Genomic DNA, 26264 nt, shown 5'->3' with positions numbered 1-26264 from the left:
AGCCCAGGTTTTATAGTAGCTCTTTTAGGATGCTGAAACACAAATGTGACTTTATGATAGCTCTACTTGGGAAATATAATTTCAACACTGAAAATTTAGGACAACTTTTTTTTTTTTTTTTTGAAACAGTTTCGCTCTTGTTGCCCACGCTGGAGCGCAGTGTCACTATCTTGGCTCACTGCAACCTCTGCCTCCCGGGTTCAAGCGATTCTCCTACCTCAGCCTCCTGAGTAGCTGAGATTACAGGCACGCGCCCCCATGCCCGGCTAATTTTTTTTGTATTTTTAGTAGAGACAGGGTTTCTCCATGTTGGTCAGGCTTGTCTTGAACTCCGGACCTCAGGTGATCCACCCCTGCTTAGCCTCCCAAAGTGCTGGGATTACAGGCGTTAGCTTTCGTGCCCAGCAGACAGTTGTTTTGTTTTGTTTTGTTTTGTTTTGTTTTTTTAATTCTAACTTCATAGTTAACAGATCAGCACCCATTAACTTGTGTGAATTTTTTTAAATGGATAACTCTATCAGTAGCTAAACCATAAATGGCTACCTAGGATTCGAATCATGTGGTTTTTAAGGATAATGAAACACTGCCCACACCTCTTAGTGTGCCCAGCATCTGGTCAGCTGTTAGACAAGGCTCGGAAAGCATTGTTAATGGGAAGTGTTGTTTTCCTAAAGTACATTTCTTAGGACTTCTATTGGCAATAGATACAAGAGTAAGTAAATGAACTATGGAAGTGATCCTGTTCAGCAGTAGCTACATACCTGATATAGTCAAAATTGACCCTGGCTGCTGTGTGTTGTGTTATTTTGGAATGTTTACCCACCTTTTATTTTAATTAACCAAACACTAAGCCTTTTGTAATATCCCAGGCTGTCGGAATACACAGATGAATAAGAAAGTTCCTGCTTCTGAGAAGTTCACAATTTGGCCTGTTTTAACATACAGAGCTCTATGGTAGAGAGATGCATGTCATATGGAAGCATGACGAAGAAAAAAAAATTAGTTTGCTAAGAAGAGTGATGCTAAGATGAGTTAATGAACGCATTTCCTAGCAGTATTAGGGCAGGGAAGTATCTTAGGAGAAAAGCAGAAAGGTTGTTAGGAGGGAAAATGGTTTAGAATTCTAGCAAAAAGAGCAGTTTATGCCAAAGCAGAGATTTAAAATTGTGTGACATGTTTGAGAAAGAGTAGATTCTGGTTGTGTGGATGGATCACAAATTGCTTGGGGGAATTATCAGGACATGAGTAGGTTGAAACTATTATTGAACTTTAGGGGTTTTTTTAATTTTTAATCCCTTTTCCAACTATTCTTGTAAAACAAGTGCTTGTTTATTTTTCATATATTAAACTCTTCATTTGTTTTTAAAGCATTCTTTATATACTAATTAAAATTTCACTTTCTCTTCTGTTAAAAAAAATTTAAACTTTTACAAATTATTATCTCTTTTTCATTTGATGTAACTATTTCAGTTTAGCAATACTTACTCAATACTTCTAGATTTCCTATTCTGAGTGATGGCATCATGTGTTACCAAACCTTTGATAGTCATTATGGATCACTTTATTTTCCATTATCTTGTGCCCATATGGGCACTTTTATTTCACCTCCCTAACATTGTTTAACATCTTCTGTGTTTATTCCATCATTTATTGTGTCCCCTGCCTTTTCTTCTCATTCTACTTCTTGGGATCAGGCCTTCACAGCTCCTGGCCAGACTTAAGATTATCCAATGGACTACCTCATTGCTACCAGAGTACTCTTCCAGAAACACAAATCTGATTATTTCCTTGTAAAATCTTTTAGAGGCTCTTTATTGAATCTAATCTCCTTGCAAGATTTCTATTGTCCTCTTCCTCTGTTCAATACCAGTTCATCTTTCATCAACCCTTTACATAACATCCTGTGCTTCAGCCCAAACTGTTCATACTATTTCAAGCTTCCTTGCATTTACAGATTAATTGCTTTATTTCAGCTGCCCTTCCCCATTGCTGGCGATTCCTATTCATACTTTTATACCTGACTCGGGTATCTTTTTCCTTCCTCTCACTCAGAAGTAGTTGATTACTCCTTTTTGAGATGCCAGTGGACTTAGTATGTGTGTCTATTATTTATTATATTATATTACAGTTTTGTTTGCATATCTCTTCCTTAATAGACAATGAGTACCTTGAGGGGAAGAGTTGTTAATTTGAATTTGTGTGAGCAGTAATTAATTGCTGGCATATATTAAAGATCATGATTGTTGAGTATAAATAGTAGAAGCACCTAAACAATAGAATTTTTCTTCCAAAGACTTCAAAACATTAGTTTGAAAAATTATGCCTGTGTAATAACTGAAGAATAATTTGCAGTAATGCACAGCTTGTGATAATTGATGCAGTGGGGTGCAAATGATGGATTAGTGATGTCATGATGGCTGGTTCAAGCCATACGAATATGGCATTGCAGATCATAACAAGGGACTGCCTATTTGTAGTCTATCAGTAGAATATCAGTTGTGCCAATTCTCCTGTATTTTTATATTGTAGCAATAACATTTGTTTTAAGAGTTGAATTGCAATTATGCAAAAACATTATACATGCCATTTCTTAATCCATATGATATGAAAAACCAAAAGAATATAGTCACAAAATGTAGAGGGCTGAATCAAATCTTGTCTCAGTCATTGTTTTGTTTTGTTTTTTGTTTTTTGTTTTGGAGTTGTAACATCTAAAGTTTAGAAATCTCTATCTGAAATCTATCAGGTCCCAGAAGTTACAGGTAACTAGTCTTATAATAAGTATTCCATGATTGAATGACAAGACACTGTGTGAGAAATGACAGGAAATGTCAAGGATCCTGTTTTTAACAGTGTTATAATTGGTTCAGTAATTTCTAGATAATTGAAGTTAATCTCTTCCCTTTCTAAAATACTGTTTCTCATTTGCTAGGAAGCTCCAAAACACTAGTCCTACTGTTGTCATGTATACCTTTCAGCTTCTACTTTCCTCTTCTCAAAACCTGACCTAATTGTTTTTTTCTAATTTGTTTTGAGCCAACAAACCAAAAATAAATGGACTCTGAATTTTTACTTTGTGATCAACATAAATCAGAAATACTTTTCATTTTACTTCTAGGTTCAAGGCTGCATTCTGAAGGTTTAGGTTGCAAAAAAAATAATAATAATAATTCTCTGGTTCAGCGAGCTATTCCTCTTTTTCAATGGTGTTAAGTGAAGTTTTTATTTTAGTTATTGTATGATAAATCATATATGGTAAATCCGTTTGTATTTGTTCCAACTTAATAAAACAATTAGAAAAGAGCTGATTTCCAAAAGCATAGAGTAGGTTTTATAGCTGTGATTCTTTACTCCAAGTCTTCCCTAAAGAATACCCTTAGGCTGAGATCTGAAATGATATGCAGTAGTTAACCAGATGAAGAGAGGTAGAGGTAGAGGTGGAAAGAGACAGGAATAACACATAAAAGAGGGAGAATTTGGCACTTGTTAAGGCCATTGAGTTAAGGCCAGGATGGCTGCAGCAAAGTGAATGAGGGAGAACTTGATAGGATATAAGGCTGGACACCGGAGTCAAGTTTTGATTATTTCGCTCTGGGTTTTAAGAGGAATGGGAACCATTTTTGAGGAGAGGAATAAGATAATTTATATTTTGTGAGAATTCTTTCACCTGCTTAACCATGAGGATATTAGGACTTAAAAAGGAGAATGAGAAGGCTGTTAAAGTTTGTGGAGAGATGAAAGTAGTTGGGTAGGGTAGGGTGGTAGCAAGCAGGGGGTTGGGGAGTGGATAGATTTGAGGTTTATTTTGAAGGTAGAGTCAATGAGGACTTTTATGTTCCAACAAATAGTTACCTTCCATTGTTTATGTTGTTACTACATGTACTATTCTCTTTATCCTCTCTCGTTTTGTCTAGCGGGCAAACTTCCATTTATCTTTCAAAACCCAGTTTTGAAGCCATCACTGTCACAGCATCATTCTGTGTATGGTTGGCTTGTTCATTCTTTACTAATTTCTCTTTTTTTAGCTTGATCAGTTTCTTTGTTGTCAAGCCTAGATTACAAGGGTTAAGAAGTAAATGAGTAATTATGAAACTTACTACCTAGTTTCATCAAGTGATTTTCATATGTTAAACACAACGGAATTCCAGGTCTTAAATCTGTAAGACTGACAGACTCATGTCTTCACACGAGGAAGGAATTATCCTCCAGAGGGCGCACATTACAAAGCCACTCTTGATTACTGAAAAATTCATCTTGTGTTAATGTATTTTTGAGCTTTCGAATAACTTACACACAGCATACCTTTCTTCTCTCCTATGCTTATATGAGACTGTAACATAATTTTTCATTAATATCTCATAAAGAAATTTGTTACCTGTATTTGGATTTAGAAATAACTATAAAAACTATTCTTGTCTTTTTGTGTTTGTTTCCAGGTACTATTCTTAATTTTATATAAACTTGCCCTTTGTAATGACTTATAGCTGAGAAGGAAATAATCTTTATCTTATGACTCATAAGATAATGATTTCCATTACACCAATCCATGTGTATTTTGTAATCCTCGTTATTAGACTGAATGTCCTGGAACTGTGTAAAACTCTTGTTTACGCTACAAAATAGTTGTTTTATTCCAGTTTTCCCTTCTGCCTCGTTTTTTTCCTCTAAGAATTGAACTCATGTAATGGAAAGTCTCATAAAATTATATAAATCCATTTTGATTTATTTATTTTGATTTGTTATAAAGCTGATTAACATTAGTATAAACAGCTGTTGTATAGTGCACATAAAGCAAATATTCTTATTAACATAATTATATTTAGTGCTAGATGACTTTGCCATGTGTAGATTACCATCCTAGCTAGTTTTAAACCATGTTACAATAATGAAATTTAGACTTGGGGAATAGAAAAAAATTATAGAACCAAAGATTAATAATCAGAACACATCTACATTAGGTTTCCCTCAGATTTCATGACCAATGAAAGCTTAACCACTACAGAATTGGGGTCATTAACCAATATTAGGTCTTTGCATTTTTCTTTTATGTTGATTCTATAGAAATTTTAACTTTCATCTGGAAGAAAGAAATGATTATATTCTGCTATACACCCTCTTCCTTTCTTCAACCCCTGGTTTTATATAACAGTTGAATATCAGTGGCATTTTATGTATGTATTCAAGGTTGTTTTGTTTTGTAAAAATATGTGGTCTTTCTGTCTTAGCAGCATTCACTGTTTACATTGCTATGTGTGGGGGTTTTTTTTTTCTTTTAATATTTCTTTCTTTCCAACACAGGAATACTCTGAAGATAGTAACTCTGAGCCAAATGTGGATTTGGAAAATCAGTACTATAATTCCAAAGCATTAAAAGAAGATGACCCAAAAGCAGCGTTAAGCAGTTTCCAAAAGGTTTATATTCTTTTCCATTTGATTCTGTGTGTTAATTTTTTTTTAATGATATGCTAGAACAAATAAGTCCCAGGTGATTTTATCTCAGAAATGTGTTTTGAATACTTAATTATCCTATCAGTTAGCATTAGACAGCACAAGCATATGTTTCAAAAGGGTTATCCTGATGTTTTTTCCAATCAAGCTGTCTATGGAGCAGGGCCATTGTCCTGAAAAGCTAGGCTGGTTCTGGCAGAAGAACCACCAACATGATGGTCAATAGGTATTATCACTGCAGTCTTGTTTCTTTTAGGGGTAAATCACACAGTTGAGGTTTCGTTATTATAAATAGCTTGATTTCTTGACTTACTGTTACACTTACGGATTATTTTTACCATAGGTTGATTATTCGGGGGAAAAAACATTTCAGAAACTGTATAGTAATCAAGAAGTAGCTCTTAATTTTCCTGATGAAGGAACTTTAAGCTTGCTTATGCTTATGTAAGCATCTTACAACTTGTTTTTTTTAGAGACTTAAAAATGACATTGAGAAATGGTGGTATCCTTGGGGAAATGTTTTTTATGTATATAGTATAAAATTAATTCAATACTTACACATTGGACATCATTAGAAAATAATATGTTAATATTAAGATAAACTAAAAATTTCTTCCTCTTTTTAGGTTTTGGAACTTGAAGGTGAAAAAGGAGAATGGGGATTTAAAGCACTGAAACAAATGATTAAGATTAACTTCAAGTTGGTAAGATTTGTTTTGAGGGGAATTAAACTAATGAAATAAATTTTTTAGGTAAAAACCTCATTACGACAAAGTACTATTATATCTACTTTTCTTAAGTACTACTTTGGGTGTGTTTTTCTATTTAGTCTGCTTTGCAGTTACAGCTATAGTAAATACTAAGTTAAAAAAAAAAGATTCTTCATAGGATACGGAAGTTTTCTATTTAAGAAAACTTATTCTTTTAGATGCATTTACAGTATTGGGCTGCTTTTTTTCCCCCCGTTCTGTCACCCAGACTGAAGTGCAGTGGTGCGATCTTGGTTCACTGCAACCTCTGCCTCCTGAGTTCAAGCGATTCTCCTGCCTCAGCCTCCTGAGTAGCTGGGACTACAGGCGTGTGCCACCATGCTCAGCTGGTTTTTTGTATTTTTAGTAGAGACGGGGTTTCACCATGTTAAGCAGGATGGTCTCGATCTCCTGACCTTGTGATCTGCCCGCCTCGGCCTCCGAAAGTGCTGGGATTATAGGCGTGAGCCACCATTATTAATAGATTGACTTTTCCACAAAGGATTAATGTTTACTTTGGAGTTTTAAAATTCTCCTGTTTATTATAAAGGGTTTCTCTTCCATTGACTAAGGCCAAAACATTAGCATTATGCTTATCTCTTCTCATTGTCTCTTACCCCACAAATAATCCATTGGCAAATCCACATGGCTTTATATCCAGTATGACTGCTACTTACTGTTTCTACGTCTACTACTCTGGTCCAAGGCACCGTGATTTCTTACCTGGATTATTGCAGTAGCCTCTTAACTGGTTTCCTTACTTTCATCATTACCCTGCTACAGTTCTCCACAAGTAGCAGAGTGATCCTTTTAAAATGTAAGTCAGATTATGCCATTCTTTTGCTCCATATCTTCTAGTGGTCCCCATCTCCCTCAGTAAAATCCAGAACTCTTACCATGACCTACAAGTCCCTATGTAAGCTCATCCTTTGCTGCTGTTTTATTTCTCCATCACTGGCCTTCTTGCTGTTCCTGAAGTCATCCCAAGCACAATCCTGTGTAAAGATTTGTACCTGCTGTTTCTTCTGCCTCAGAAGCTCTTCTCTGTTGTAACCGTACAGGTTTTTTCTTCATTTGATTCAGGTGTCTGCTCAAATGGCACCTCTTATCAGGATGGCCTTCCCATGACCACCCGATATAAAATAACATTCTTCCCATCATCACTTAAATTTCTTCTTTGCTCTTTTTCTTCTTTGCATATGTCACCATGTGATCTATTATTTTTTGCCCCTCTTCACACCACCCCTCCCCCCAAGTAAGTTGTAAGCTCCATGAGAGCAGAACTTTGTTTTATCTGTTGTTATATTCTTAGAACCTATAATGGTTATAAGATGATAGGACTAGGTACAAACATGAATCTTAGATCACTAAAGGAGAAGAAGAACTTTTAAGAGAAAGATAGAGTTGAAGCTCAGATTAGCAGGGAGTGAAGCAGTTGGAAGGTTCAGAAACTATGGCAAATAGAAGAATAGCTGATATGTTGCCACTTTCCTTTTCCCCTATTTTTGTATTTCCCATATGATATGTTTCCTGTTCCTCCCCATTAGCTTCTCTATCCCATCTGACTAGTACTTGTTTCCAGGTAACTTCTACTAATCTTGTACCTCCTCTTTTTGAGGTACTCACTCTGGTATCATTTATCTCACCTATAAGAGGAGGGGCAGTCCGTGGCATCTCCTACAGAAGCTGTTCACAAAATGGTTTTGTTCATTTTTTCCCCAAAATCTATCAGAATAATTGAAAACACGTTAAATGTTATTAAGTATATTGTATATTGCATTTAAATCTAGTTAAAGAATGAAAATTATCTGCATTATATTTACCCTTTCTACTCCTGCTGCTCTGATACTCTCAAAACATTTCTATGTTGCCCAGAGCCCCTGTGCTTTCTTTCCATTTTTTGTTTGCAAGAATATTAAACACAAACATTTACTGTATTCAGATTAATAACTTAGAAGGCTGTGGAAGAAGCACCAAGCGTTTCAAGGAACAGAAATTTGTGATTAAGCAATCATAGTGACATTAAGGGCTGAATGTTTAACTCGTAGGTTCTGTGATTTGAGATAATACCAAGAGTCCCTATAGAAATTTGCTATTTTAATGTACTAGCAGTGGTTTCGTTTTGAATCCATTTGAACACTGTGTTACCCTTAAGACTTGGTTTTGCCATTTTACCTTGAGCAGAGTGGGAAGGCAGGAAGGGAGAGGGTTTTTTGCATTTTATGTTATTTTGTCTACCTTGCCTACCTTTTGTTTGCTGTAGCAGCATCTGTGAATAAGTTATGGTTCACAAGAGTGATTTCAGCTTCTGTACCTGCCCCCCTCGTTTTCTGATTGGACTCAGAGTAGGACCTATGTTGTGTGTAGTGATTTTAGATAGCAAAAAGTTGGAAGAGTTCACTATCAACTGCTCTGGGACCAATTTACCTACTCTTCCTTCAGTCTTTAATTATAATGTAATTGTGTTTTGAATGAGCTATAAATTATCATAACATAAAGAGATAAATTCAAAACTGCAACTTTTTTTTTTTTTTGAGATGAGGTCTTACTCTGTTGCTCAGGCTGGAGTGCAGTGGTGTAATCTTGGTTCACTGCATCACTGCAACCTCTGCCTCCCAGGCTCAAGCTATCCTCCTGCCTCAGCCTCCAAGTAACTGGGACTGCAGGCGCATGCCACCACACCTGACTAATTTTTGTTTTTTTTGTAAAGACGAGGTTTCACCATGTTGCTCAGGCTGGTCTCAAACTCCTGGACTTAAGCGATGCTCGTAGCCTCTCGAAGTGCTGGGATTACAGGAGTGAGCCACCAAGCCCAACCAAAAACTGTAACTTTTTGCAAAACTCCTATTTCAGTGCCAAGGTACAGCTTCAAAGTTAGGATAGTCGTATTTCTTTGATTTCCCTTTTGCTACAAGATATGTACTGTAATGTGGATTTAGCAGCTCACTGACAGGATGTTACCTATCATTTACCCCCACATGAAACTTGGAAACAAAAATGGTTATATATCTATATATATTTCCATAGTTCTATCCTTTTTTTTGGCTCATCCACCTCTACTGTTTTATTGTAATTCAGTTCTTGCTTAGAAGGTTTCAGGGATTGTTCTCAAGTTTTCTAGTTCTTCATGCTGTGCCTCCGGGCAGAATATATTGTCATAAGCAAGATAATTACAACATTATTAGTTTATTCCTCACCCTAATAAATACATATGTTTAATTAGTCAAGGAAAGGAGCATTTGTATCTGCCAGTGCTTCATGTCTTTGATTTAAAAAAATAGAATAGAACTCAGGAAAAAAAGAGATTAATAGCATTTGTAGATTGTGAGGATTGTGGATGCAGGTTATAAGGTTAGACTCATAAATTGACTTACAGGATATACTTAGGACTGGTAAAGCTCTCCCAGAATAAGTCTCAGTACGCCTTTATTTTTTAGACCATTCTTGTTTCCTGGAACAACATCAATAGTACAAATACAAGGAATAACAACATTAACTATATCTACTGTTGAGTGGAACCTTAGATGGGGAGACTTTTCTTGATATGAAATTAGTATTGATGCTTGAAAAGATTGTTTAATTTCACATTTTCATATATAGCCAGCCAGTTATAGGGAGAAAAGAAACAAGTAATTCTTATTGCAGAGCTTCCTGAGGAAGGGATAAAATTACAGGGGAGAATATAGCTAATAACCTGCATAGCAGGTACCCAAGGCATTTGAAAACTTGGATTTTGGTCGAGTGTGGTAGCTGACACCTGTAATCCCAGCACTTTGGGAGGCCGAGGTGGGCAGATCACCTGAGATTGGGAGTTCAAGACCAGCCTGACCAATATGGAGAAACCCTGTCCCTACTAAAAAACAAATAATAATAATACAAAATTAGCCGGGTGTGGTGGCACATGCCTGTAATCCCAGCTACTCGGGAGGCTGAGGCAGGAGAATCGCTTGAACCTGGGAGGCGGAGGTTGTGGCGAGCCAAGATCGTGCCATTGCACTCCAGCCTGGACAACAAAAGCGAAACTCCGTCTCAAAAAAAAAAGAAAAAACTTGGATTTTATTTGTGTGTTTTGGCTTATGAATATTTTAGTAGGTTTTATGATTTAAATATGTTGTACAATGACAACTTCTGAAATTTGGAAAATTTAGCAGTTCTTGTTTTATAAGCTAACTTTATACATTTGGTTTGAGTAATCTAGTCATTTCAAATTTAAGATAATGTTTATAATGTTCCTGTCATACATAGTTCCTCTTTTACAAAACTGTATTAGGAACTATATGAACTACATTTCATTATGTAGTAGTGTATTCTGTAACCTTAATCATGTGTACATATTTTAGTACCTAAATTTGCATCTGATAATTCATTTTTCTTTTCTCACAGACAAACTTTCCAGAAATGATGAATAGATATAAACAACTATTGACCTATATTCGGAGTGCAGTCACAAGAAATTATTCTGAAAAATCCATTAATTCTATTCTTGATTATATCTCTACTTCTAAACAGGTTAGACTCAATTTTCCCCTCTTAGCGCTGTCAGTGTGTTTATTATTTATAGTAAGGGCTTTGTTCTTTGCAAATGAAAAGACCTAGAACTTCTATTTAAGTAGTTATGCTAGTTATTAGTGTGCTTTAAAAATGATAAGTACTATTTTCCTGGTTATATTACTGATTATATAATAGTAAAAGGTAATAACTCCAGCTTGATCTCTTTAAATAATTGCTTCAGATACTAAATCTGTAAACAACTTTTCAGCCTTTTGTTAGACACCTATACAGTTGCTACCATGGGTCCTTCTAGTGAATTCCATTAGCACTTCAGCTAGCCATTCCGAGGTGTTAAATACACTGAATCACAGGTTATTTGTATGGATTTGGTTATATTAAAATCTTTGAGAAGTGCCTGTGCTCTTATCAGTTAGTGTTTGGCATTACTCAACAGGTGCTCAGTAAATGCTTCTGCAAAGGATGGGTGGATAATGAAAGAAGAGCTACTGATGAAAGAAACTAAAGAAGGTATTGGGAGTGATAGTGCTTTCATTATGAGTCTAGATTTTGGTTGTTAAGAAAACCAATGATTATTTTATGTATTTTTTTGCAAGATAATTTTTAATTGGGTCATTTGGTCTTATCCTTGTAAGCAGTATAGTCCTCAGTTTTAGTTTTTCATCCTCGTACTCTGTGATATTTGGGTACAAGATATAGTCTCTATATCATTTAGTATTTCTTAGAATATTTGATTTTTTTGTACTCATGATCAAAGAATGTTCAGATCAAAATCGCCTCGTTTAATGTCTTTTCTACTAGATGTCATTTTTTTCAGACAGTTTCTACTCTTTATATTTAAATTTTATGTAATGCAAATAGAGGAAGGTAAACTTACATGTTTTGTTAGAATATTAACACTTAACGACACTAATTCTAGAGTTAAGTTATATATCGTGGAGCTTTCCTAAAGTGGGGAAATGTTTTCCAACTCTTAAAAACGAGTGTCATCAAAACATATTTGGTACACTGTTTATAAATACTATGCCAGTAATTGGAGCAAGGAGAGGGAATCGAGTGATTTCGAAACTTCAGGACTGCATGCTCTATGTGCTGTTACATGTAAGGTTTTTGTCTTTTGAAAGTAACAACAGATACTGGGTGGGCGGTACTCAGTTCTATTCAATATGCCATCAGTAGTCATGCATAAATAGATGGTGTTTTCTGAAAATGTGAAATTTTCCTGCTCTTACAGTCCTCTTCTTGATCCAGTTAAGCAGAGAATTAGATATTCAAACAAAGGCAAAGCCAGAAGTAGGGGGAAGGGGGTGGGCAAGGGAACTTAACAAGATGTAAAACAAATAATGATTTCCATGAAAAAATGCCACACAGATTGGTGAATTGGTGGTGATTAGACATAGCTAAAATTATACTAGACTTTTCTTTCCACACACCTCCATGGTTTACCAGTGACTTAAAAGCTATGCAGTTGAGTTACTTAGTCACATTTATAGAAGAATTTTGAGGGAAGGAGCTTATTTGTTTCTTCACCAGCATGCTTAGTGTTTGCCACATTATAGGCTCCAGATAAGAGTTGAGTGAATAAGATGTACACTGTTAGTAACAATACAACTAGTTCTATGTACATTTCATTTACTGCTGTTAATATGAAATGAGTGGCTGATCTGAGTGGAGTGGTATTTACAGCTAATTGAGCACAACCAGTTACAGATTACTTTGTTCCTTCTCCACTCCTACTGCTTCACTTGACTAGCTTTTTAAAAAGTAAAATAAAATACAGAATGAATTATTAGTTTGGGAAGGACAAACGTATACTATTACAGCATGAGAACTTACCGCAGTATGTTTATATGGGGAAATATTTTCTGGGTTTTATAAAACAACCGATCATGGCACTTGTAAATTTGGTCTGTATTTTGCTTCAGTTTGTTAATTTTTTGGACTGTACAAGACATTCAGTAAGATACAGGTAGTGTATCTTATGTGTATTAAAGTTCAAAGATGCACTTTTAGTTTGTTCAAATTAACTTTATTAACAGGTACAAATTTGCTGTTTACAATTATAGAATTCTGATTTTTTATGTCAGATGGATTTACTGCAGGAATTCTATGAAACAACACTGGAAGCTTTGAAAGATGCTAAGAATGATAGACTGTGGTTTAAGACAAACACAAAGGTAACAATTATAATTACTTACACTTTTCTTTTGAAAAGTGGGTGGGTGTTTTTAATAAAGTCTCCTGAAGATACACATCTTCTGTTGAAATCTTGATTTTAATAAGTTTGCTTTCTTGCAGCTTGGAAAATTATATTTAGAACGAGAGGAATATGGAAAGCTTCAAAAAATTTTACGCCAGTTACATCAGTCCTGCCAGGTAGCTTTCCCTTATTTTTTTCTGAATATTTCTTCATAATAAAAGTATAATGAATAATTATATTCAAAATATTGTTTAGGGATGTTTTTGTTTAAGCATTATCCCAAAAATAATAATTATATTCAAAGTATTGTTTAGGGATGTTTTTGTTTAAGCATTATCCCAAAAATAAAATTTAGAAAATAAGTTATAAAATTACCTTTTTTTTTTCTTTTTTTTTTTGAGAGAGGGTCTAGCTCTGTCACCCAGGCTGGAGAGTGCAGTGGTGCAATCTTGGCTCACTGCAACCTCTGCCTGCTGGGCTGAAGCAGTCTTCCTACCTCAGCCTCCTAAGTAGCTGGGACTACAAGCGCACACCACCATGCCCAGCTAATTTTTTGTATTTTTTTGTAGAGGTGGGGTTTTGCCGTGTTGCCCAGGCTGGTCTTGAACTCCTGAGCTCACGCGATCCACCCACCTCGGCCACCCAAAGTACTGGGATTACAAGCGTGAGCCACCATGCCTGGCCCCTCAATCTTTATTCTTTGTGTAATGAGGTACCAAGTATCAATAAACAAACAGGCCTGTTGTAATACTTGACTATTATATTGATATGTAGTTATATACCCTATGAAAACAGAGCCAGGATATTATAAGCATGTGTAATAAAGATATTTTTATATTCCGATTTATATGAATCCTAGCAGCATTATCCAACAGAACTTTAAGTGATACTGGGAATGTTCTATATCTGTTGTCCAATATGGTAGCACCAGCTATGTGTAGCTATCAAGCATTTGAAGTACGGCTAGTGTGACAGGTACTGAGTTCTTTATTTTCTGTAATTAATTACTTTAAATTTGAAAAGCCATATGGTCAGGACAGAATGGCTCTATAACTTTTTAACCAGGCTTTCATTTTATATTCCGTGTTTTGTCTTAACCAAATACATCATTTAATACTAGTTTAAATTGAATGTGGAAATACTGCTTTAAGTATTTTTAAACTCTTCCAGTGCCATGTACTATTTTTTTTCCAACCCCTCCCCACCCCCGCCACCATGTAGTATTATTTAAATGATATATGTGTCATTTCTGTGAATGGGAGAAATGATCAAGAGACTGTTCTAAATGAATCACCTGCAGATACTCAATAGTTTTGTAAAGCGGATTAGTCACTTAGGAATTATTTCTTGTCTACACATTGTTAGGATGCTTTAGTCTGATTCATAACCAACTGGAGGTTCAGTTCCCTGTGAAATGGAAATGTTGGAGCAGCCATCTCTGAATGATGGAGGGTCTTTCAGTATGTATATAAGGAATTTGAGAAAATCCTTTGAAGAAGTTTTGCTTTAAGAACGTAAGAAAAATGCTATCAGGATGGTAAATAGCATTATATTACTTAGTACTTTGGTGGAAGTATGTTCAGGGAAAGATGAAGGATACTCTAGATGTATAAATTGTTTTGTAAATTGTATGTTTTACTCTGGTTATGATTCATTAGTGAATAATTAAACAGAATTTTAAGTTTGAAGACCCAATAAACAATAAATTTTGGCTTAGTGTATGTCAGTGTGAGATATTTATGAATATCTTACTGCTGATCATATTGCTATTTTTCATGGCCCACATTTCGTGGGCTGTTGGTCAATTTTAAAGGCATGCTCAAATGTCAGCACCTTTTTGTGATTCGTGTGACGTCCTCCAGGAAAGTTAGTCCCTGTTTCATTCTCCTAGGCACTTGGTTTATGCTTCACCTAGTCATTGTCATTTATATTGTAATTTATCTACTGACAGATTAATCTTCTACTAGAGTGTGAACTTTTTGAGACCAAGAACCTTGGGGTTTTTAACTTTGTATTTCCCCATGATAGACCCAGCGCCTGGCATGTGGAAGGGACTTAGGAAGGGCTTTTTACTTGAATAAGTGGTTCTAAAGCAGTTGTGAAGATTTGGGGAAGACAATAATAAATCTCCTAGATAAAAACACAAACATTAAAACATTTCATACATACAGCAGTCCCCCCACCCCTTATCCACAGTTTGCATTCCTCAATTTCAGTTTCGTGTGGTCAACTTATTTCCTGTGGTCTGAAAATAAGATATGTTGAGGGAGAGAGAGATCACATTCACATAACTTTTATTACAGTATATTATTATGTGTTCTATTTTATGATCAGTTATTGTTAATGTCTTACTGTACTTGATTTATAAATTAAACTTAATCATAGGTATGTATGTACAGTAAGTTTTCACTTAACATTGTTAATAGATTCTTAGAAACTGTGATTTAATGTTGTTTTGTTCAACACCACATTGATGAGGGGAAAAAATGATTTCATTGTACATTGTTTTGCTTAAGGTCATGGTTTCCAAGAACCTATCGACAGTGTTGAATGAGGACTTACTATATAGGAAAAAACATAGTACTATACATAGTTTCAGACATCCACTGGAGGTCTTAGAATAAGGAAGGACTACTGTACAAAAAACCTTTGGCTACTTTTTCCTTATCTAATAACTAAAAAGTGGAAAGGATGTGTTAGTTTCTTTTTGGCCATTACAAGTGGTATTCTTAGTACTGTAACTTCCAATGAAAATTTGTGTTGCCTTTTCACATGGAAATAGTATTATAAATGTAAGATTTCCAGGCTAATGCAAGTAAGAATTACTGTCTGAATTCTCTCTTATCTAAAGTTAAGTATTTGCTTTCCTAGACTGATGATGGAGAAGATGATCTGAAAAAAGGTACACAGTTATTAGAAATATATGCTTTGGAAATTCAAATGTACACAGCACAGAAAAATAACAAAAAACTTAAAGCACTCTATGAACAGTCACTTCACATCAAGTCTGCCATCCCTCATCCACTGATTATGGGAGTTATCAGAGGCAAGTTTGGTTTGGAGAGGGTGGGCAGTGGCGTGGGGAGATATCAAAGTGTTTAATTAAACTCTTGCTTTTTAGAACTTCAGTGTATACCTTGAGGCCAGTACTCTTCAAGTTATAGAATTTAAAAACTGAGAGGCACTGAAATAGTTTTCATTTGGCCTTTATGAGGTGGTCAATCTTGTTATTACAGAATGAAAATGTCCTATTTTCTCATGTCTTATTCTTCACAGAATGTGGTGGTAAAATGCACTTGAGAGAAGGTGAATTTGAAAAGGCACACACTGATTTTTTTGAAGCCTTCAAGAATTATGATGAATCTGGAAGTCCAAGACGAACCACTTGCTTAAAATATTTGGTCTTAGCAAATATGCTTATGAAATCGGGAATAAATCCGTTTGACTCACAGGAGGTACGTGTGTTTTAATTATTAATTTCTCTTATCAGCTATCTGGAAATAAATGTTACTTCTTTTTTTAAAATGTTATTTCTTTGTACATATACTTAGTTAATTTTTTTCTTTACTGTGTTTAGGCCAAGCCGTACAAAAATGATCCAGAAATTTTAGCAATGACGAATTTAGTAAGGTAAGATTTTATATTTCAGTTAAGGTAAATTTCCTTAAAGCAATTCATAAAGGAGCGAGAGATAAAACTTTTCAGAACTCAGTTGATATTCAACATTTGCCCTTTTGTATTTTCTTAGAAAAGTTTGTAGAATTTTTATTTTCTGAAGTTATTTACATGCTGTTTTCTGTAGCCACAAGATTTTATAAAGTATCCACTACTTAGTTTTCCTATTATCTGTGTGTGTGTCTGTCTGTCTGCGCACACACACATGCACCTGCGTCTTTCAGTGGAAAATTGTGGATGTCTTAAAATGTTATTTCACAATAGTACTGCCTATACCTCTCTTAATCCAAAATGAAATTATGAACTAGTCCAAGATGAGTCGAGAATTTTCAGTAAGACAAGACGGCATAAGCGTATTTCTTTACTCATATATTTTCTCAATGACAAGATGGAAGTATTTTTTAAAATGTTTACAATGGATAATTTTCTGAGGTGGAGTATGGGGTGGCAGAAGGGTCGTACTGGTAAGAAACCCAAGATTTATTGAATGATTCGTAATGATGGTTAACCACTGAAGAACCTACCATAGTCAGTTAATATTCAACAAAATTATGGAAGATAAGACCAAACAAAAAACCTAGAAGAAAAGGCCCATTTTTGCAAAAGGAATTAGTGAGTAAGAGAAACTTTCCTCCAGGCATAGAATAAATGGAACCCAGGGTTTTTGTGGGGTTTATTCATTTAAAAAGTATAAGAAATTTACCAAGTTTCTTCAGGTCTTTTATTTAAGTTGTACAGCTGAGTTTTACCACAGCTGGAAAAATGTAGTTAGGGACATAAAGCAGGGCTTTTTTTTTTTTTTTTTTTTTTTTTTTCCAGATATATGTAAATAATTTAGGTGACCAGAAGTTCTATTTATAGTACTTTTTCATGGAACAGAAAATACTATTAGACTGCAAATTATGGGTCACCTACATATAAATTGTATGTACTTGGAGAAAATAACTTATTTCATGATATTAAAGTTTCTGTGTAAAATGTCCTCATTTAACTTTTAAACCTTAATTTTGGCTGCAAAAAAAAAATAAAAGGGTTTTTTTTAGAGGGACTAAGAACAGTTGGGAATTAAAAACCTTAAGTTACCACATTAAATCAGTTTCTTTATTGTTTACTACTTTATTTTAATTTGGTTGTTGAATTAGGTTACTTTTAATTATGATGCTTTTAATAAAGATGAAGAAAACTTCATCTTTATTTCAGGTAGTTTATTTCATTCACATTTGGTCACATTAACTAAGAACCAAAGTTGTTTATAATGTTAAATTGCTGAGCAGCAATTTAGAAAGAAATATTGAGGAAAAGCTTTACCCTAGACATTTATATTTTATATAAATTAAATTGGCTAAGTACGTTAAAATTGGTTAAAGGACTGATTTATCAGAACTTTATCTGACTTACATCAGAATGTATAATGATATTTATATATTTATTATATCCAACTACTCCAGTGAAGCCACTGTATTGGAACTCAAAATTTATTTATTTTTTTTTTTTTTTTGAGACGGAGTCTCGCTCTGTCTCCCGGGCTGGAGTTGCAGTGGCCGGATCTCAGCTCACTGCAAGCTCCGCCTCCCGGGTTCACGCCATTCTCCTGCCTCAGCCTCCCGAGTAGCTGGGACTACAGGCACCGCCACCTCGCCCGGCTAATTTTTTGTATTTTTTAGTAGAGATGGGGTTTCACCATGTTCACCAGGATGGTCTCGATCTCCTGACCTCGTGATCCACCCGTCTCGGCCTCCCAAAGTGCTGGGATTACAGGCTTGAGCCACCGCGCCCGGCCTCAAAATTTATTTTAATGGTAAATTTTGACCCACATGATGTGACCCATGGTGTCCCACAATTTTGTGTAAGATGTTTTTTTTTAAAAACCCCGCTTAAGAAATGGAAGAATGTCTTACAGTTAAAATACGTATGTATACAAATATAAATGTTTATGCAAGTGTTTTCAATGCTTGAATATGTCCTCCTATATAGTATATTACAGCAGTGTATTTGGGGTGGGTAAGAAAGTAATGCTTCCTAATTTTATCTTCCTAGTCAGTTGCCAGGAGACTAGAGGAAAATAATTCCTGTTGAAGCACTTGAATCACCTGCCCCTAACATGAAGTTACATTGGGACCCAACAGATGGAAGCACTAGCAGAGGGCGTGCAGAATAGCTGATGATACATATAAAGCAGACAGTGGTGCCATATCCAGAAGGTTGGATTCTTCCTTCTCAGCACCTTTAGCAATCCCCATAGAGCTTTACAGAATTATTTCAAGAGGAGATACTAGATACCTCAGAGAATTATGACTATAAATCAGCCTTTGGCCTTCTGCAACAGGGGATTCCATCACTCTTGACTTTGTGTGTACACCTAGTTGGCACTAATTATCTGCCACTGATGTCTCTGCTTTATAGCTCAGTGGGATTTTAAGGTTAGAGAGATTTGAGAAATGTTCCTTTTGAAAATTTTGACAGTTGCTGGTAGCTTTCTAGAATATAAAAGTTAGGAAGCTGCATTTTCTGAATAACCTACACAGAGGATATACTTTCTTATTTGAAAGACACGGCTACACCCGTTCATGTAGTAGTGTACATGAAACCCGGTTCCTTTCATTATGAACAATTAGGAATTAAATGCACAATTTCATTTGGAAACATCAAACATTAAATAGTCGTTAAATGTTTTATTGCCAACTTTTAACAAAAGTAAGATATTGAAGTGATTTTAATTAACTATGTATGAATATAGTGTATAACCCCAAAAGAAGATTTATTTAATCTTTCTTTTAAAAAACGGAAAGCATGAAAAGGAAATTTATATTTTTTTGGCAGAAGGATATGTATGCTTGTTTAACTCTGATTTCCATGACAGAAAGTATAACATTATTTAGATTTTTGCATATGAAAATTGAGAAACAGGCTCTTTGAATTATCTGATTTAATACATAACTTCTTCATGTTTGACATAATTTACACTTTTTGTTTTTCTATTAGTGCCTATCAGAATAATGACATCACTGAATTTGAAAAGATTCTAAAAACAAATCACAGCAACATCATGGATGATCCTTTCATAAGAGAACACATCGAAGGTATGTTCTTTCTGCCAACTGGACTCTATTACTTCCTTTGCCACTGTCAAACAAATGCTTCTTAATGAAGCTGCATGGCATTAAGCTGTTTTTCTTCTGTCTATTGCAAAGTATAGATATGTTTCTAAATGCTGTCATTGGATGGGATATTCCTCAAAATTATGAAGCTGTTTAAAGAAATTAGCCAATTTCATATTAATATAGTCAAGTTTACATATAATGTCCATTTTGTTTAAGGTAACTGTCCCTTTTTAAAAAAATCTAATATAGATGCTGTTGCATGTTTATTATTGATGCTTAGGTTCAAAGTTAATTTTTAGGGTTTATTTTTGACAACAAAAGTTTTGAAAATATCCTGCTATAGATAATGCTCAGATGTATGTACTGTGAAAGATAAGGTAACATTGTGAAGGTTTCATACCAGTAAGTGAATGAGGTTTTTAGCAAGTTATGTTGAATTACCAAAGACTACAATCATCTCTTTGTTCTTGAACCTCTTTTATAGCTCCAATTTTCCCACCTATTATGGAGCTATTTGAAGGTTTTTAAATGACCATTTGGAACTAAATTTCAGACGCATCAGAAGTAATGTTCTGTTGTTCCCCATCTTCCTTTCTCTTTTAATCAACAGACATTTGAAAAGTTCTTACATGAACCTAGAATGATACTGCAGTTTATAGATATAGAAAAATGTAGAAACTTGTACATGAATTTCAACCTGGTTTTAAAAAATTTTAAGACAAAACTGGAGGAAATTGGAAACGCATTATATGAAATATAGTACTCTAGGTTTTGAGAGAGTCTGAAACAAGGAACTTGGCTGGCTGATATAAATCAGAGCTTCTTAAAGTATGTTAACTGTTGAGGACAAAGTAGTGTAATATTGAGAAGGCAAGGTAATATTTTAGTAGACTGTCAACATCAACAAAATCAAGGAGGTGGGAACAAGAAGTTATGGGATAGACAGCAGTTGATCATACTGTGCATCCATTGACCCAGGTATTTTAAAATCTAAACACTTTATATCCTTGCCAAGCAGGAAAATGTATTTTGAGAAGATAATTAGGAGTACATAATGATTCATAAAGATATCATACAAACTTAAATAAAATGTTACTTTAATTTTTTGTCTTTCAGAGCTTTTGCGAAACATCAGAACACAAGTGCTTATAAAATTAATTAAGCCTTACACAAGAATACATATTCCTTTTATTTCTAAGGTACTTAACATTCATGGATTTTAATGGTGTTTATAATTTATAGTTACAAATGCAGTATACCAGTCTTCCATTTATGAGTCCCTCTAACTTGGTAACATTTTATTATAATAATACATTTTTTAAATTAAACATAAGGGCTTTACTTTTAATTTTTTATTTATTTTTATTTATTTTTTAAGAGACAGGGTCTTGCTATATAGCCCAGGCTGGAGTACAATGTCTGTTCACAGACACAGTGTGGCACACTATAGTCTTGAACTCCTGACCTCAGGCAGTCCTCCTACCTCAGCCTCCTGAGTAGCTGGGACTGGGCTTTACTTTTAATGTGAATTTTTCTGTTTTCTTGGCGTAAATTGAGTTAACAGAAAAGAGCCTTAACATTGTAACAAAGAAATTAGGGATCACTAAATTTCTTTTTAAAGATACTTTCACCCTCAGAGAAAATTTGTAGGGGAGAGTAGTGGCTAAAATGTATAATTGATGAAGGATTAACTTCAACCACAATAAAATTGTTGTAGAAATATACTTCAGAAAGTTAAAAATTTAAGTCTTCATCAGACCTGTGTTCTTGGAGATATTTTGAAGTGATAATGTAATATGTTTAAAAATCTTCTCTTCACTAATTTTCCTTTAAGTGATAGAAATGAATTAAAATTAGAATGATTATGTAAAATTATGAAGTCTTTAAAGTGTTAATTAGTATATAACAAGTCTTTTGTCTTAGGAGTTAAACATAGATGTAGCTGATGTGGAGAGCTTGCTGGTGCAGTGCATATTGGATAAGTAAGTACTTTACTATTTCTTATCACAAAATGTTTGGTACCATAAGTTTTGAATAATAGTGACAAAGGTAGCAATTGGATTATTGATTATTCATAAAAAGCACCCTTGTATTATGGTTTTCTATTAGAAGAGATATATATGTATGTGTGACGGGTTTTGATGAATGGGCATATTAAACACATCTCAGAAAAAGTTCTAAATGATTTTTCAGAAGAATTTCTTATTATATACAGCCAAAGAATTATTTAATGAATAGTATTTGTGTATGTTTTTAAGTATAAGGTATGTGGTACATAACATTTTTGAAATTACATCTTTCTTAAAAACAGTACAGTGCTTAAAGCTTCACAGGTGATATTTGCCTTTGATTAATTGGATAAATCTATGCCTCATGGTTCTTTCAGTGAAACTGATGAAAAGTATCTGAAATCTGGTTTCTATCTGGAGTTTGAGTAACAGTGAAGTTAAAACTAACACTGAACTCATTTAATGTAGGCAGCTGCTTTTTTTTTTTTTTTTGCATTTGTTGAAACTATATTTTATGAAACATTAGTCCAGAAACTGTGCTTGATGAAAATCTTTTGTAGACACATCTTATTTATTTATTTCTAGCACTATTCATGGCCGAATTGATCAAGTCAACCAACTCCTTGAACTGGATCATCAGAAGAGGGGTGGTGCACGATATACTGCACTAGATAAATGGACCAACCAACTAAATTCTCTCAACCAGGCTGTAGTCAGTAAACTGGCTTAACAGAGAACAAGCTTTTACAGACGTCCTTAAGGCAACAGTGCAGAGATGTAATCCTTAAAAGAACTGGGAATGGCAAAACTACTGTCGGTTGATGTGTCCTGAAAATTATTGGAGTTATGGCAGAAGTGCTTTTTTGATCAACTGGTTTGTGTTTTGCTGCTGCATTTATCCCAAGAAAAACAGCTTTAATCTCCAGAAGAAAACCAAAATACCATGGGATTTATGCTGTATTGACATTTTGCCCTAAACATACAACATCATAGTAATTTGTCATGGGCAACATGACCAGAGAGAAGATTTTTGTCATGATTTTAAATACACTGACACGCTACTGTTGGTTAAATTTAAACATGTTTTACCTGCAGAAATTCTCTCACAAATAACCTGCAATAACTTGAAATGCATACCCTTTTGAACACTTCCTTTTCTCATGTATAAATTAAAATGTTTGCTGCATTTTGCAAAATGTCAATTCTCTAAAAATGTGTCCGTATATTTCTGTACCTGCAGTGTAGTAAAGGTTTAGACGAAACCCCATAATTATAGTGGCATACTGTCACTTAGGTTTCAAGCAGCAAAATAAACAGTGCAGCTCAGAAATTGTAGTTTGGTTCTTGATGTGTTTTTATTACATTTGGAGTTGTTGTTTTGTTTTTTAGTACCTTCGAAATTTCAAATTATTTTATCTTCAGTTAATGATTTTAAAAAGCCTGGGGGCAAATAAGCTGGTTATTTGCTTTCAAGTTTTTAAAAGTAGTCTTTATTGATACAGTAAGGAGAACTACTTTCTAACAAAACACTTGCATAGTTATGACAGTGATGCTTTAAAGGAATAAAATTCTTTTTTTTTTAAAGAGTGATATTCCTTTTCAAAAGAATACTAACTCTCAGAATGTTCACTTTTAACAAATATGCCAGAACATAGACAGCTAAATGAATGTTACTCTGAATAGTGATCATGCTGGAAGGTTATTTCCTAATGCCAGCAATCTACCATTGCCCAAAACCTGCTGGGTTTACTCTTTTAGAATTGCATTCAAAGTTAATTTGTCACAGACACTATTAACTTTATGATTATACGTTGTTTTAAAAAATACAGTATTAGGAAGCTTGATTATTTTTAGTTACCATTATTTGGCACCAAGTGAAAGTTTCCAAAACTTCCACCTAACTTTGAGGTAATGCAGAAAGTATACAACTGTCTTTGAAAGCAATCCCAAAAGAGTTTTAAAGGTTTTTTGAGCAGTGCAGTATACTTAGGAGAATGAACTGTGGCCTTCCAAGGTAACAAACTACCTTAAAGGAACTCAGCTCATTTGAATGTATTGAGTTTTGGATGTATTTGTTTCATTTTTTAAAAAGTTCACATTATTTTATAGTGTCAAAAGGAAGAACTAAGATTAACATAATTTCTTTGGTTTTTTTATTGCTTGTTACTATGTAAAAACTGGGTGGCAGTTCAGAAGGAAGATTGTTGTAACAGAAGAGTGACAACCAAGAATTTTTTGATCATTAAATCAGATTTTATAAACAGTGGAAGGAGCATGGACTTAAAACAAGGCATGCTTATTCGGTTTTGTCAAAATTTTACGAAAATATGTGATATATATTTATACTAAAACTATATAATCCTTAGATTTAGAAAAGCAATCAGTTAATGTCTTTAGCAGACTAAAGCAGTATTAAACACAGGTACAAGTTGGAAATTTTAGAAAACGGAAAGAAAACAAAAGACAAAATGTCTATGGTAGGGAATAAAAGAGTTTAAGATATTATAAAATTATGTGTATTTTCTTCTCTTTTACATAAATCATTTGTGAAAAGTGTGCTAAACTTTTTTTACAAGAGTGATATTAATTAGGATTTATTTTTCAATATAATTTGGAGACCCTTTGTTATCCAAATAAAAATGATGAGTTTCTGTGCCTGTATTCAAATATGTATGCATGTGATAACCCTTGAAAACTAAAGCCCTTCTTAACTTTGAGTTGATGGAATTAGAATTCGAAGGATTTGAATGAAATGATTTAACCTTTATCCTCCAATTCTTGCAGTGCCCAGTTCTCCTATGCTATCTTTGCTTTGTACAATAGTGCATCTTCCACTTTCTAGAGAGAAAGCATGCACTTGTTATTCTGTGGAAAACTGGGCTAAATATATAACAGTATCCAAAGTTATACCGTAATAATTTATTGTAATTGTGTATTACATAGCTTTGTTTACCCAGATATAGGTGCGTTCTTTGTTTTCTGTTAGTCATCTGTGACTTCTGTTCTGGAATACAGGTTTTTAAATATATCTTAACAGTCTGACTAACTTAAAATAATTTATTCTTCCCTTAAAACATTTTTCTGTGTTTTTGTGCATCAAATATTGTAGAGTTGAAATCTTAGAGATTGCTTATCAAAATATAAATTTAGGGGAAGTTAAAAATCGATTGGCAAATTTGTAGCATTTATTCACTGATTAAATCTTTTCCACTTTTGTGAAAACCGTACCAGTGGTTTACATCATATTGTAATGTGTTCATCTCATTTTTCTTTTTATCCCTCAACCTAGCTAAAAGTTACTGCAAAGAAGTCTTTGGCTGCCACAAGTAGATGCTGTCTACTACAAGAGCTGGATTTCCATTACTCATTCTTGCTCTTACATTAAAGTTGTTGATTAAATACTTTTTCTCCACATCTTAATGTAACATAACTGATTTCTTTTTAAAGATGAGTATATATGTACTAAGTAATGCTCTCATTACGTGAGTCCCTTCTAACTACAGGCTGATACATCTTTCAAGAAAACTGAGAACCTAATATTTAAGTGAGGCCTGTTTTAAATGGGCTATACTGTGGGTGGTACTGTTTGTTACCTTATGTAAGACTTAGGTTTGTCTTAGACTGAAAAACTCTTATTCTTAATATTTAAAATATCCATGATGGTAGAAATTTTGTGAGAAATTTTCTTTTTTAATCAGTTTATAATTCTTCAGTAAACACAGGTATGTATACTTTTGTGGTGTCAGTGTCAGTCTACATCTATGGGTCAAGCAGTTAGTCCATAAGACAAAAAATTATTTGCCTAGTGGATTCCCTTTACCTCTTTTTAAGAAGCTCAGAGATCTGTAATCATTAATTTACTAAGGATTTTTTGAAATATTATCTTAGTCACTTTTAAACCTGAAAATTTCTCTTTTAATTTACATTGTTGAAGTGAGGCTTGAGCATACAAAACAAGTAAAACTGGGGGTTTCATTCTTCGTATGGGATTTATGACTAAATATTTCTACCATTTTGAGGAAGATAAACATTTTGAACTGAAATATATAACAAAAAATAAAAAGGAATTTGACATTTAACTATTTTGTTTCAAAGTGTTTAAGAACACTATCCAGAACAAGAGGTGGAGTATCAGGTTTCAGAATGTGACACAAAAGGCATTTGGTCTTCATTTATGTGACCACAATTAAAATTTTCCCCCTTTTTTCTTTTTCTGGAGGGTTTCTTTCTGTTTTCATTGTTTTAGGTCCCCCCGCCCCGTCCCCCGCCAAATCAGCATCCTATTTATATTTGTTTGATACGGTTTTTTTGTTTTTGTTTTTGCTTTCTTTGGAAACAGTTTCGCTCTTGTCACCCAGGCTGGAGTGCAATGGTGCAATCTCAGCTCACTGCCACCTCCACCTTCTGGGTTCAAGCGATTCTCCTGCCTCAACCTCCCGAGCAGCTGGGATTACAGGCACCTGCTAATTTTTCTATGATTAGTAGAGATGGGATTTCACCATGTTGGCCAGGCTGGTCTCGGACTCCTGACCCAGGTGATCCACCACCTTGGCCTCCCATAGTGCTGGGATTA

At 34.4% G+C, this 26264-nt stretch overlaps 1 protein-coding gene across 3 annotated transcripts in view; it reads left to right on the top strand.

The window, feature by feature from the left end:
• Positions 1-25090, top strand: part of COPS2 (COP9 signalosome subunit 2) — a 31876-nt gene extending 6786 nt beyond the window's left edge. The window contains exons 2-13 of one of the 3 annotated variants that reach the window (XM_025390823.1): positions 5299-5412; positions 6075-6152; positions 10581-10706; positions 12773-12883; positions 13005-13082; positions 15778-15952; positions 16183-16361; positions 16484-16536; positions 19564-19661; positions 20799-20881; positions 21606-21664; positions 22277-25090. In XM_025390823.1, the coding sequence (XP_025246608.1) occupies positions 5299-5412; positions 6075-6152; positions 10581-10706; positions 12773-12883; positions 13005-13082; positions 15778-15952; positions 16183-16361; positions 16484-16536; positions 19564-19661; positions 20799-20881; positions 21606-21664; positions 22277-22421 (1299 nt within the window). In that variant the 3' untranslated portion in view covers positions 22422-25090. The remainder of the gene's footprint in view (positions 1-5298; positions 5413-6074; positions 6153-10580; positions 10707-12772; positions 12884-13004; positions 13083-15777; positions 15953-16182; positions 16362-16483; positions 16537-19563; positions 19662-20798; positions 20882-21605; positions 21665-22276) is intronic. The other 2 variants (XM_025390824.1, XM_025390825.1) reach the window with 2 other exon arrangements.
• The last annotated feature ends 1174 nt before the right edge of the window (positions 25091-26264 follow it).

The sequence above is a fragment of the Theropithecus gelada genome, chromosome 7a (genome assembly GCF_003255815.1).
Source record: "Theropithecus gelada isolate Dixy chromosome 7a, Tgel_1.0, whole genome shotgun sequence".
NCBI classification, from domain to species: Eukaryota; Metazoa; Chordata; class Mammalia; order Primates; family Cercopithecidae; genus Theropithecus; species Theropithecus gelada.
Note: the sequence above shows the minus strand (reverse complement) of the source record. Positions and strands in the feature narration are given on the sequence as shown.